This window comes from Aspergillus puulaauensis, chromosome 5 (assembly GCF_016861865.1).
Source record: "Aspergillus puulaauensis MK2 DNA, chromosome 5, nearly complete sequence".
NCBI classification, from domain to species: Eukaryota; Fungi; Ascomycota; class Eurotiomycetes; order Eurotiales; family Aspergillaceae; genus Aspergillus; species Aspergillus puulaauensis.
In genome coordinates this window covers 1,236,946-1,250,860 of record NC_054861.1, presented here as the reverse complement: position 1 = coordinate 1,250,860, position 13,915 = coordinate 1,236,946, and the positions used below count along the sequence as shown (strand labels likewise).

General features: G+C 50.3%; 4 protein-coding genes across 4 annotated transcripts; 2 read left to right on the top strand and 2 right to left on the bottom strand.

Annotated features, from left to right (window-relative positions):
* Window positions 1-583: 583 nt before the first annotated feature.
* Window positions 584-5,638, top strand: APUU_50485A (chromatin-remodeling ATPase CHD1; the record flags this gene model as incomplete). The annotated part of the gene is made up of 3 exons (XM_041705488.1): window positions 584-590; window positions 1,013-5,444; window positions 5,509-5,638. 3 exons carry the CDS (start codon window positions 584-586, stop codon window positions 5,636-5,638), a joined length of 4,569 nt encoding a protein of 1,522 aa, XP_041557968.1.
* Window positions 5,639-6,526: 888 nt separating this feature from the next.
* APUU_50484S (C2H2-type zinc finger protein) lies at window positions 6,527-7,823 on the bottom strand (the record flags this gene model as incomplete). The annotated part of the gene is made up of 2 exons (XM_041705487.1): window positions 6,527-7,170; window positions 7,289-7,823. 2 exons carry the CDS (start codon window positions 7,821-7,823, stop codon window positions 6,527-6,529), a joined length of 1,179 nt encoding a protein of 392 aa, XP_041557967.1.
* Window positions 7,824-9,024: 1,201 nt separating this feature from the next.
* Window positions 9,025-9,754, bottom strand: APUU_50483S (uncharacterized protein; the record flags this gene model as incomplete). Its single annotated transcript, XM_041705486.1, has 2 exons — window positions 9,025-9,489; window positions 9,581-9,754. 2 exons carry the CDS (start codon window positions 9,752-9,754, stop codon window positions 9,025-9,027), a joined length of 639 nt encoding a protein of 212 aa, XP_041557966.1.
* A 935-nt stretch (window positions 9,755-10,689) lies between these two features.
* APUU_50482A (uncharacterized protein) lies at window positions 10,690-11,187 on the top strand (the record flags this gene model as incomplete). The annotated part of the gene is made up of 1 exon (XM_041705483.1): window positions 10,690-11,187. One exon carries the CDS (start codon window positions 10,690-10,692, stop codon window positions 11,185-11,187), a length of 498 nt encoding a protein of 165 aa, XP_041557965.1.
* Between the last annotated feature and the right edge of the window lie 2,728 nt (window positions 11,188-13,915).

The following is a 13,915-nucleotide window of genomic DNA, read 5'->3' as shown; positions in this document are numbered from 1 at the left end:
GGGATAGGGCCTATTCAGCGACAAATTTGCGGGCCTGAAGTTGACGATGCCAGATATCCGCGCAGCAACCACCGGATTTAAAAAGAGGAAGACGTTGCGTGGATTCAACGAGGAGGGGCTCTCGCAACAGAAATCTATGCCGGGCTGATTGTGGGCACTGTCTAATGCCTCAGGCACCAGGTCCTATTATTTGCTTGGAATCTGATTGGTGAACGCCCGACCTTCAAAACTTCGACGGAATTAATATTTATCCGAGCTGTTTAACACGTGACTAGAAGCCGCCACTAACACAAGAATGAACTCGCTTGTGAATTGGCTAACCCAAATGGGGCTTGGTGTAATCTGGCAGCCTGAAGGTTCAGGCCAGCAGCCAATCCCTTCACTGTGACTCGCCCGTCCCCCAGCCCGACGTTCAACTCTCTTCCCTCTAACACTCCCTCATCATATTCTCAGCGGCCTCCCATCATTCCTTTGCTGCTCTCCACCATCTCATCCTATCTACCCCCTCCCCTTCCCCCACCTTTCTTTTTATTTTTTTCACAATTCTTTCCCTTATTTTGCGGTGATCCGGGGTCACCAAGCTATGGATTGTAAGTATTTATTCCTATTTCATTGTCGTCTTCGGCGTGTTCTGGTGCTGCCGCTTGAGTACATCTCTACTGTCTCGACCCACTTGAGATTTGAGGATTCCTCGACGTTTCTTGGACTTAGGGTCGAGTAGACCCTGTCAAGTCGAAATTTACATATATATCTCTTGCTGGATCTGGTTTTGCTCTTGCTTTGCCTGCCATAATCGCCGTTTTTCCCCTGTGCCCGTCCCGTCGCGTCTCATCTAACCCATCATCAAAATCATGTCAATCCATCCTATCTTCATCTCCTATCTCATTCTCCCGGTTTTGTAGCTTCTAATGCACTTAAACTGGGTCGCATATCCTTGCTCTACAGTTCCCTGTGTCTTATGACCCTCCCTAGGCTTGTGTTGAGCTACAATGCTGATGCTCTTCATCCATAGCAACTAGCATGGTGATCCCATCTACCTCCGAACCCGGGGTCACAAGTGCCTTCACCAACGGGTATTCGGTGTCACCCGTCGCCGATGCTACCGGATTCAAAGACGAGTCACCAGCAAATGACTATGGGAGCGCTGTCCCTCATTCCCTCGAAGATGATGACGCTGCCTCCGTGTCCTCCGCCGATCCAGATCCCGCAGACGACTCGTATAATTCCGATTCTCCCGATGCAGAGGGAGAAGATGATGAATCTGGGATGGAAAATGGCGTGAAAGCTAGCAGTCTATCCGTTGCTGAAAATTCTTCCTCACCCGAACCAACACGGGGCACGAAGCGCAAATCGCCCTCTGTCGATGATGCGGACCTCATTCGACAGAATCCTGACTTATACGGGCTTCGTCGAAGCGGGCGAGCTCGTACGACGCGCAGAATAACTGAATCTTCCGACTCAGAGTCTGATGACGTGGCACCTCGTTCTAAGCGTCGACGCGCTATCCCGTCACATCTATCTTCCAAACTCCCCTCACGTTCTGCGACCCAGTCAACCTTCTCTGACGATTCCGATAGCGATGAATATGGGGGTACTCGTGCTCGTACAAGCAAGGCAAAACGTCGGCGGCTACTCCAAGCATCTGCGAATAATGTTCCTTCTCATGCCGAGGTTCGTTTCTCGACGAGAAATGCTGCTAGGGTTTCAAACTATAACGAGGATGATGATGATTCAATGTTCGAGGATGATGTGGAAGATTTAACGCCGAATTATTGGGCCAACGCAGTGGAAGATGACCGGCCAGCAATAGACATCGTACTCAATCATCGTCCCAAGGAGGGCGTCGATCCCAGTGACCCGGATGTTGATCGTCATCAGTTCGAATTTTGCATCAAATGGCAAGAAAAGTCCCACTACCACGCGACGTGGGAGACAACTGAAACCTTGGCCAACTGTCGGAGTTTACGCCGTCTTGACAATTATGTCCGGAAAATTCTTGCCGAAGACTTACGTCTGAATTATGACGAGGGCGTACCGCCCGAGGATCGAGAGAAATGGAATCTCGACCGTGAAAGGGATGTGGATGCCATTGAGGATCATAAGTTCGTGGAACGAGTTATCAGCATGCGCGAAGGGGAAGATGGCACAGAATATTTGGTGAAATGGAAACGCCTTTTCTATGACTCTTGTACATGGGAGGGTGAAGAGTTGGTTAGTCATATTGCTCAACGCGAGATCGACCGTTTCCTAGACCGTTCCTCGCGGCCACCGGTCTCAGATAAAAAGGAGTCGAGCCCGACTAGTCGCAAACCCTTCGAACCCATCAAGGGAACACCGAGCTTCTTACAGAATGGCCAACTTAAGGAGTTTCAAGTCAAAGGTGTCAATTTCATGGCATTCAACTGGGTGAAAAATCGCAATGTTGTCCTTGCAGATGAGATGGGCTTAGGTAAAACCGTACAAACAGTCGCATTTATCAGTTGGATGCGTCATGTTCGACGTCAGCAAGGCCCCTTTGTGGTAGTCGTCCCTCTATCTACAATGCCGTCCTGGGCTGAGACGTTCGATAACTGGTCGCCGGATTTGAATTACGTTGTCTATAACGGAAACGAAGCCTCTCGCAACGTTCTCAAAGAACATGAGCTCATGGTGGACGGTAACCCTCGACGGCCGAAATTCAACGTGCTCCTGACCACCTACGAGTATGTTCTGGTGGACTCATCATTCCTCAGCCAATTCAACTGGCAATTCATGGCAGTGGATGAGGCTCACCGACTGAAAAACCGAGAGTCTCAACTATATATCAAACTTCTCGAATTCAACTCACCCGCCCGCCTCCTGATCACCGGCACGCCCATTCAAAATAACCTAGCCGAGCTCTCTGCACTCTTGGATTTCTTAAATCCTGCCATGGTCGAAGTTGATGCGGATATGGATTTGAATTCTGAGGCTGCGTCCGAGAAACTTGCCGAGCTGACGAAGGCGATTTCGCCATTTATGTTACGCCGAACGAAAACCAAAGTAGAATCTGATCTTCCGCCCAAGACAGAGAAAATCATCCGTGTTGAACTCTCCGACGTCCAGTTGGAGTACTACAAAAACATTCTCACCAAAAACTACGCCGCGCTGAATGAAGGCACGAAAGGGCAAAAGCAGTCACTCCTAAACATCATGATGGAATTGAAGAAAGCAAGTAATCATCCATTTATGTTTCCTAACGCGGAAGCCAAAATTCTTGAGGGAAGCACTCGCCGGGAGGATGTATTGCGAGCTTTGATAACCAGCAGTGGAAAAATGATGCTTCTTGATCAGCTTCTAACCAAACTGAAGAAGGATGGGCACCGTGTTTTAATCTTTAGTCAAATGGTGAAGATGCTCGATCTCTTGGGAGACTACATGGAGTTCCGTGGCTACAAATATCAGCGCCTTGATGGGACAATACCCTCAGCCTCACGCCGTCTTGCCATTGAGCATTATAACGCTCCTGATAGCAGCGATTTTGCATTCATTTTGTCCACACGAGCAGGTGGTCTCGGAATCAACCTCATGACTGCAGATACCGTGGTTCTCTTTGACTCTGATTGGAACCCCCAGGCTGACCTTCAAGCCATGGCAAGAGCACACCGTATTGGCCAAACTAGGCCTGTCAGCGTGTATCGTTTGGTGTCTAAGGACACAGTTGAAGAGGAAGTGATCGAGAGAGCACGTAACAAACTTCTTCTTGAGTTTATCACGATTCAAAGAGGTGTTACAGATAAAGAAGCGTCTGAAATTCAAAATAGAATGGCGCGGGGAGGTGTCACTCTTGGCGAACCCAATTCTACCGATGATATCTCCCGAATTCTCAAGCGCCGTGGGCAGAGAATGTTCGAGCAAACCGGCAACCAGGAGAAATTGGAGCAGCTTGACATTGATTCAGTACTTGCGAATGCCGAATTACACCAAACAGAACAGGCTGAAGGTATTCAAGCGGATGGTGGTGAAGAGTTCCTTAAAGCGTTTGATTACGTTGATATCAAGGTCGACGACCTTACCTGGGATGATATCATTCCCAAGGACCAGCTTGAAGAGCTAAAAGCCGAGGAAAAGAAGAAAGCGGACGAAAGATACTTGGAAGATATGATCGAGCAGAACCGACCACGCAAGCGTGCTATTGCAGGGGACGAACGGGACACCCGCGCGGAAAGAAAGGCCAAACGTCAAGCACGAGTGCAGGTTAGCATGAATGATGGAGATGATGATGATTCGGATTCACATGTGCAGGCAGACCCAAAGCGTCCACTTGTGGAGAAAGAGTATCGTCACCTCCTCCGGGCCTTCCTACGCTATGGTGACGTTGATGATCGAGAGGAGGAGGTTATTCGTGAAGCCCGTCTAACAGAACGCGATAGGGATACCGTCAAGGGCGCACTCCGTGAGATAACCGACAAGGCAGCGGCTTTGGTTCGGGAGGACGTGGCGCGATTAGAAGCTCTCGAAAACGCTGGCAAAGTTCTCACCAAGAAAGAGAGGAAGGCAGTTTTGTTTGACCTCAATGGTGTCAAGCGCCTCAATGCATACACCATTGTTGAGCGTCCCGCGGAGATGCGGGTACTAAAGGAAGCAACGCTCGCGTTACCTGATTTTAGGAACTTTCGCGTTCCAGAAGCAACGAAAGCACCTGATTATTCGTGCCCATGGGGTGCCAAAGAAGATGGGATGCTCTGCGTTGGTATTTCGCGCCATGGGTATGGTGCTTGGATGCAGATTCGGGACGACCCCGACCTCGGACTGGGAGAGAAGTTCTTCCTGGAAGAACATCGTGTTGAGCGCAAGACGGAGCGGTTGAACGCAGACGACAAGTCCACAAAATCGCCTGGCGCTGTCCACCTTGTTCGACGAGCCGATTATCTTCTGTCTATCCTTAGGGATAAGGCTAGCAACGGGCCGAGCACCACTGCGAAGCGAGTCGTGGAAAACCATCATCGCAGTGTCCGGAAAGGTCATTCTCGCCCGCAAGCTAGTGTTTCAGCGTCTCCTGCGCCTTCTCTTCAACGTAAGGGGCACCGAGAGCAGGATCGAACACGCCATCATCGCTCCCACACCCATGGTGGCCGAGAGAGCATGGAGCGGCACAATACGCCGAACCGCGATTCTCGTGCAAGGTCTGTCCACGAGCATGAACGTCGACACAGACCGTCCGATGCCTCGAGTGAAGATGTTCGTCGTCGCAAGAACAGTGAAAATGGCCATTCCCAGAGCAAAGAGGACATGTCACGTCGGTTCTTCAAGCCGATCCGTGATGATCTCAAAAAGGTCGCAGATGTCACCAAAGACAGTTTCCCCAACAAGCAGGAACGCGCGACTGAGCTTAGACGCCTGCTCAACAAGATCGGTGACTTCATCATCAGCAACCTTGGGGGAGAGAATTCAGCTTCTCTCTCCTCCCTTGAAACTCGATTATGGTATGTTGAACTTTGCATCTATTTTTTTTTCTTGGCCAATCTAGATCTAATACCTCATGAACAGGCACTATGTTTCGGCTCACTACTGGCCGAATAAAGACGCAGGAGGAGCCAAGCTCCAGGAAATGTACCACAAACTAATTGATGTTCACAAAAAAGCGGCCGCAGCCAAGGTCTCTTCGAACGGGGACTAGAGAACTCCCTCGATATGCATCAAAAAGCGCTGTTTCTAAATCTGTTTAAACATTTTCCCATTCCCCCCTTCCCACTTTCTCCCATTTACTCCCTTTTCCTGTTCTTCCTCATTTATGCATACTTGGGAAAGCATGGCGACGGCGTCTGGTGTGGTCCACCTCAGGAAACTGTTTTGAACGCCGGTCTCCCGATGGTGGACTTGATACGATGTTGCATGAGATACTTTGTTTTTTTATTTCCAATATTTCTTTTGGCTCTTTGTCTTTTTACCTTATATTTGGAACGAACCGGGTTCAGCTGTATTTCCCACCTTATTCATCTAGATCCGCTTTGCCCCCTTCTGCGCTGGCGTTGGGGTGTATGTGGACCTTCATGTATCCTACTACTGTTACGGGGATGATCCATTTGCCTATTATGGGATGATATGTTGAAATGTCGTTAGACCTCGTTTCTATTTTCTACCAACATCCAGCTTTTATGATTTTATACCATGGATGATTGAAGTCGAGTGAATGGGTGGCTGGCTACCAGGTTGCTCTTTTCTTCTGATCTTATATAATTGATGGAAAGTGTTGAGAATACATCCATGAGTCGAAACTTTTACTTGCTGTACTGTACTCTGTAGTAAATAATTAAGTGAAGCTTGTATGCTTTGCTTTAGTTGGGTCTCGCAAGTGTGGAAAAGTAACTAGCGCCAGAATGGTGAACAAAGGATGGATAAAAAAAATATGAGCAAAGACTTGAACCGTCATTGAACCCGCCATCTTAATACATAGTAGAGAAATAATAACAAATAGAACTTGTGGAAAGAAGCCGCTTGATACGGTCCCTGATTTAGGGAGAAGCAGAAAGTAGAAGAAACAAACAACGCATGTGCGGTTGCATGTTCACGTCGCGATAGGCTCCCCATTATGCTCTCCGTTGCCCGACGCCTCTATCGGGGGTGATGGTTGTTTCTCAGCCACCCCGTTCGCTGAAGCAGCAGCATCAGGAGCAGCACCAGTGTTGGCAGGAGGAGCCGTGGCGCCCTCGTTGCCAACGAGCGAGCTGAGGAGCCTGACTTCAGCATCCATCAAGTCATCGAATATAGATTCTTTTTCTAACCAAGCCTGTTTCCTCTTCGGTCTGATTTTATCCCAGTCGCCTCGTAGATCTACCCCCTCCTTTTCGGCCCAGTGAATTTGACGGCGGAGAAGCCTGTACAGCTGGTGTGGGTTCATCTCGAGTTCATGCTCGTCGAAACCGGTGTCGGAGCTGAACTCGGGAACTTCGAACTCGTCGAGGTCTTCCGTCCCGGCGGTGTCGTCGTTGACGCTTTCGCTGTATTGCTCCGAGTCATCTCTGGGTGGGTGCGACAGCTTCAACTTGATGCGTTGGAGCTTGCTAGCTGGAGTGCCGACCGGCGTTCCTGCGGCGGAGAGGAGATCATGACGTTTCGGGACGGGGTCAGACGGGCGCAGGGCTTCTGTTTCGTGTACTGTTCTCATGTGCTTTGCGAGGGCATCGGAGCGGGTGAAACTGCGATCACATTCTGTTGAGGTTGCGAGCATTGTCGTTAGTCAAACTGCCTTATTGTTACGCGAACCAACTGGCAGGGGCAAGCAAGCAGGCAAGGTAGGGAGGGGGAAGGGTGGAAAAGGGAACCTTACCAGGGAGCGCGCAGTAAAAGGGCTTTTCCCTTGTATGGCTTCTCATGTGCGCGCGGAGTGCGTAGCCGCTGGCGTGTGTTTGGCCTTTCCGAGGACAGTCGGACCATTCGCAGGAGTATTTCTTCTGTCGGCTACCGACATGCTCGTTGTGAATGTGTTGGACCAAGTCGTCCATATTTCCGAGATCTTTAAAATCGCATCCCTCCCATCGACACACGGTGACCTGGTCATTGCATTGGCCGCTGTAGTCCTCGTCCTGGTTTGCCCCTATGAGAGACAGCGTGTTGGGTGAGTTGGGAATTTCGCCGGACGTATCGGACGATATTGAGGACGAGGGGGATGGAGGCGGAGGCAGCTCATCCTGGAAGGATGTCGATACGGGTGTATTACGGTCCCAAGAGGCTATACCGGTGCGGCGACGCTTTGAGGGAGGCATGTTGGATGTTGGGGTTGAGACGCCCTGCTTGGTCTCTTCGCGATCCGACACATCGTCGTCGGCAACGGAGGAGAGGGGGGAACCAGGAGAATCTGCCATTGGAATGGGAAGCGTTGTGGTCGGATGAATGAGCTAATTGATGTGGCAAAAGCGGGGACAACAAGACAGTGAGCAGATTTGGGGTGAATCTAGACTTTGATTGACGTGATGCTGGCGTCTGGATTCTGGAGAGGATTCGAGTATACAGCTGGCACGTGATGAGGCTATTGCTTTTAAGTCTCGCACAACTTTTTCTCTTCTCCCCACAACAAATACTGACGGATTGGACAACCCCCGACCTATTGCCGGGCGCGTCTGATGAACTAATGGTAAGTTAGTACAGAGTACATTTTACTTGAATTTTCTTCTTTTTCAATGATGATCCTTTCAAGAATTCTGCAATTCTGACAATCTCCGCATTGTTGTGAGATTGCGTGTTGACCTTCTACACTTGACCTGATTGATTATTTTTCTTCGCCGCGGCACTCTTTTTGAAAGTTGTTGAATCAGGCTAACAACGGCCTTTAGTTATTTTATAGGTCTGATTTCAATATGGCGGTCGCACTGCTTGACTCAGTGTCGACGATGAAACCCTGAGCTTGACGGTTCTCTGAGCTACCTCGAGGGTAGCAATTCGGATATCGCCTAAAGTTCATCGATATCATGGTATCTTCTGATGTGCGAGGGCCTCCTTGCGCATCTGAGTAACTGTATTCGTGTCACCAGGAATCAGGCGACGTCTCAGGGTTCGCGGGCCGCTGCTTATGGACCTTACCCAATCGGTCTGGTTAACGCGGTGTTCATCCTATGGCATGCATAGTGCTAAGGGATTAATGTCATGAAAGGCGTCAGTACATGTTTTGATTCGCCTTCATATTGCAAGATGTCGGATTCGACGGCGCTAGGTTGAACGTTGCCTCGATGAAATGGCTTCGTGTTTGTAGATGCCAGGGAAAGTTGGCATCTGCATGACTGTTGCAGACACCTTAGGAAGCAAGTAGCTAAAAATGAGTTATAGAAGACCTGGACATCCAGATGCATTCAGCAAATCAAATCCTAGTTTATTGTTTACATCTATTATTACAATAACCCTTCAGTATCGTCATTCATTAACGCTAAGATTCCTCCCAGTCAACGACCTTATGAAGACAAATCCACCAACCCTGAACTCCCACCAAGTCACCATCAACCGTAGCAAGGATGTCGAGAAAGCAAGCAAGCACCCGTTCCAATCCAGTCCAACAAACCGGCCACATCCAACCTAATGCAGCGTAACCTCATCACTGCTGTTGAATGCCTCACGAATCTTGGCCCTCAGTCTCTCAAATAGACTTTGCAGGTAATCGTCGGTGTTGGTCGCTGGATCCAACGTGTTCAGGTCCTTCGCCTTCCCACTGTCCTTCGGCTTCGCGCTCTCCGGTGCCTGTGTGTTGTTTCCGTGCACCGGCTCCGTCCGGCTGGGCTGGCTAGACTGGGTAGTCTGGGTAGTCTGGCTATTGACAGGCTGACTACCGGTAGGCTTGTTGTCGTGAGCCGTCACAGTCGGGGTATTGCTCTGGCTGTCATCAATCGGAGCAGCATCTTGCTCTTTTTCCGCCTGCTCCTGCTCCTGCTTCTGTTTCTCGGCGTCGTCCTCCGGATCCAGCTTGTTGAGACTGGCCAACTTCTGTAGGCCTAGTCCGGCCAGGATTCTTGCAACGCCGTCTGTTTGGTTTGGGATCATGCGCTGTGATTCGTTAGCTTCGTTTACTTTGCTCGCTCGAGAGTGGGTAAGTCATGTCGTAAATGGGGGGGTGTCCTGGGTGGGTTGGACATACAGGGTCAGGGATCGGAGATCGAGGCTGGAGCCCTGTTTCGGGACTCGAACTAGGGTTCAGGTTGTTGCAATTGGAGTCCTTGGCTGGGACTGGGATGGGGATTGAGGTTGCCAGGGGGGAGAAGAGGAGGGTGAAACTGAGGAGGAGGGAGGGCCATGATGTTGTGGGGGTCATTGTGCCGGCTTTTGGAGGCTGATAGATAGGTTTTTTTGTACAGTATAGAAAGAAGTATATAGAGATATGAGTTTGCGAAAAACCGAGACAAGATACTGGCTGCTAGATATACGCTATATAGCCCCCTCGGGCAATCAAGGAATTTCTCGATTGTCGTCAGGAATGAATGCGGTGCACCGTTGTTTCCAGGGATAGACATACCAGCCACTATCCAATGCCACGGCAAGTATACAGCAATCTCTGACGACATAGCACCTCCCTCTGCCCTACGAGACTGCTGACATCCCATGCATCGAATTGTCTCGTATACATTAATCCAACAGCTAATGGTCTCGTTTCCTAGAAGCGGCAGTGGCCCACTTCTACGGTTGTTGTCCGGTTTCACCGTGCGGACTGAGGATGAGATCAATTGAAACAAGGGGTTCGCCGGCGCATTCCAATGGCTTCCGAGCCCTCCACCAGAATGTTTATCCACCTTGGGGTCTCCTCGGTCCCTCCCACTGCTCGTTAGTTAACTACCTCCTCGGGGTTGAATCATAGTTAGTGGGGAACTGCGCCGTGAGGAATGTTTTCGATGCCCTCCTACTACTTGATCTGTTTCGATGTTCAGCAGACGGTATCTTTGAACAGCAAATTTGAGAAGGTGTATTATTCGGAATACAGTGTCCCCAGTATCGATATTTGCGTATAGAAGCGAGGCTATATCGGCATCCCGATACACAAGATAAGTGTTATTGTAGACAGTCCATCCATCCAACCGCGGAATCGCTCCGCAAGCACCCGACCCGGCCCGCCACTGACATCCTCGCCATCTGTATCTCCATCAAGTTAACACGATCAATATTGCAAGCAACCGTTCGTAACCTTGGCATCAATTGAATTAGCAAACCCATCTTGACACCCACATCGTTGGAACACCAGACACTCCTTCCACAATGTCCCACAATCAACCATCCAACCCCACCACAACCACAACCCCAAACCCCTCCACCCAGGACACTAATAACAACAACAACAATGCCAACTTCCAAACCCCGTACGACTATGAATCCGGGCTCAACACGCGACGAGCCGTCCTCGGCCCCGCACACGTAAACCGCTCTATCCAAAACAGCAACGCCTTCACAGCACCGATGCAAGAAATGGTCACCGAATGGGCCTGGGGCCACGTCTGGAACCGGCCCGGGCTGGACAGGAAGCAGCGCTCGCTAATGAACATTGGGATGTTGATTGCGCTGGACCGCCAGCCGGAGTTGGCGATGCATGTTCGCGGCGCGGTGAGGAATGGATTGTCTGAGTTGGAAATTCGGGAGGCGGTTATCCATGCGACGGTTTATTGTGGTGCGCCGGCGGGGATGGAGGCGATGAGGACAGTTGATGGCATCTTGGGCGAGATGGAGAGGGCGGGGGAGATTAAGAGGGAGTTGGTTTGATCTGTCTGTCTGTGTCCGTTGGTTTTGTTCTTGTATGGGTTCGGTTTGGTCTGAGTTGTGTCTATATTGAAAAAGTAAGCAAATTAGAACAATGCAAAGGAATGGCAGAAGTATAAGGTATCGGAAATGCTGCGGTAGACTGAATAAGTCCTGCAGAGACTATTTGGTCCCATTCCATGTGTTGGTGAGTAGTAGTGCCCTGAATCCAAAGTTGATATCGAAGGCACAAGAACGAAGTATACAATATCAAGCCGAGGTTAATCGAACAACATCTACTCAAGCACACGACTCGAGGAAGAGCACCGTCCTTGACTAGGCCAAGGAGCTGCGTATGCCACGGCATGAAGCTCGGTAGTCGGTATCTACCATCCATTCAGCCTTCGATATCTCGCCAAATCAAATAGTGCACAGTACGAAGTCTAACCATGTAGTCTACGCAATCATGCAGATGCAACCGAGCCGTCAGGCGTATCCTTGCCGGTATATCGGACGATAGTTCCTAGTAGACTACTCTCTACTCGTGGCCTTGGACACGAGTACACCTCAACCCATCTAAGCGGCCGGGTCCAATCAACCCCAACTTCAACCCCTTCATCGAAGCTGAAGCTGAAATCAAGCACGATTAAGGACTCGACAACGCGTGGCGCCGAGAAAAGCACCTTTGAGGCGTCTCGTTTCCTCCAATCGCCTGACGAACTCCAAGTTGTCCATACAAAGTTACAAACAAGCTAACCCCACCTATACTAGGGCATTCGTATGCGTCTACGTAAGTGAGCGAGCCATCAACAAACTCAATGCCTTGATGCCGCCAGACGAAGAAGTAGGACTCAAGCGTTTCACGAGTAACGACTCATGAAGGTCGGAGATAATTCTGCTCGGGAGCTGGGACCGTACGTAAACTTGTTTGCTTGAGTTCTGCTAGCCTCGCTCTAGGGCTCGTCGCTTTGTTTCTGCCTAGTCGGTTGCTACTACATTAGTATTAGTATCCGCAAGTCGTGAGTCGGAGTCGCTCCCAGCTCGCTCGGCTCCGCTGTAGATGTGTTTGTATGTATGTATATGTGTGGCTTACGTGTAGTAGCCACAGAAGGGCCCCTCAAAGTAGAGACTAAAGGGATCATGTTGGAAAAAAGGGCCGTGCTAATATTATCTTCAGGGCCATGCGTATTCCCTTCTGGGACTGGCCTGAGGCTAGGACGCTGGGCCAGACTGACTTGGATAAACTAGAACTAGACACCAAATGCTAAAGCGCGGCCGTCGTTTACTGATAAATCTGGAACCCCACTGCGTGACGACTCCGCTTACGTAGCTTTGAGGTGACGAGGGAGTCTACAGCGAAGTCAGTTCGTGAGTTCGTCAGTTCCCGGGGGTTCTTTTTGTAATTCCGGACATTAGACTGTGTACGCGTTGGAAATCGGGGATGGAGAGAAGAACCATGGATATACTCTATACTTGGGTACTCTGTCAGCGTTATCACGATATGCTGATCCATGATTGCTGATCCTGCTGCTGATTAGGGCACAGGCTACAGGCCCCGGAGAGCGAGCCGGACGGAAAGATTTCGAGCAGTCAGTCATGCAGTGCTATGACTGCTATCTCCACTGGCAATTCAGGAAACGAACGAACTGAACTAGCCCCGCTGCCCCTGGGGCCTGAAGAAAATTTTCAAATAGATTGTGGATTTGAGAGAAGGTTCGGCAGCTGGATCGTGTGGTAGACCGTTGACAGTCAGTCCACACTGGCCCTGATCGGTGCGTGTAAGCCCCGACCCCGAGCACAGCGTATGTAAATTACCAAAATGTGCATTTCAAGATTACAGGGATGGACATTTTATGACATTTTATGATTTTAATCATGATGGCCAGTCCCACCCTTTTTTGTCCGGACCCTGAAGATCTCACGCTGCTGACTCAAAAAGCGCTCACTGCTGCCAACTCGTAATTTATGGTAATTTATGCCGTACTACCCCTGTTCCTGCTTTGTCAGCGGGATTTTCTATCCCGGTCCCACTGCGTCTAGATTTTGACACCGGGCTCGTTCAAGTCTCAGAATGCATGTTGAGCCCGCGGATTTCGTCCCTGCGGCAGACGCATTCATGGACGCCAGGTCGGGATCTCGCAGCAGAGATCCGGGAAACTGGCCCGCGCCAATGTCTCAATGTTCTTCCCTAGCGCTGCTTGCTTGGCCATAGTCTCGACTAAAAAGATTATTTGGTCCAAGTCACTTGCCAGCTTCGTATCCGTATTGAACCCGCCGAGTTGCTTGGCGTGCCACTTCCATCCTGCCTGGGCCCAGTTCCAAGGACGAAACTTGGACAGTTTTCGGGCCGGGACCAGGGGACGAACTCTCGGCTGCAGCAGCAGTGCAGTGAGCGCTGGGCAAGACCAAATATGGCGATGGATGCAGCATTGGCAATGACTTAAGGGAGTTTAGGGTCCCCTGCGGCGGACGGGACTTCATGCATGCCGCTTAGGACAACTGGAACCTCATCCACATGGCCTTCCTTCCACTCTCCAGCACCGGCGTAAAATTGCAGGGTTGGATTGGCGGATTGTCAGGGCGATTATTGTCGAATGTCGAGCTGTTTCGTTTCGCTCAGACTGACTTGACTCGATCATCCCAGCCAGGGCAGGTCCATGATCCACACTCCTCACCCTGATTTGTGGCTCCCAAAGGACCCTGATCCAGCTCCATCAAACCATCAAACCATCAAACCGTCATGTGGGCTTTC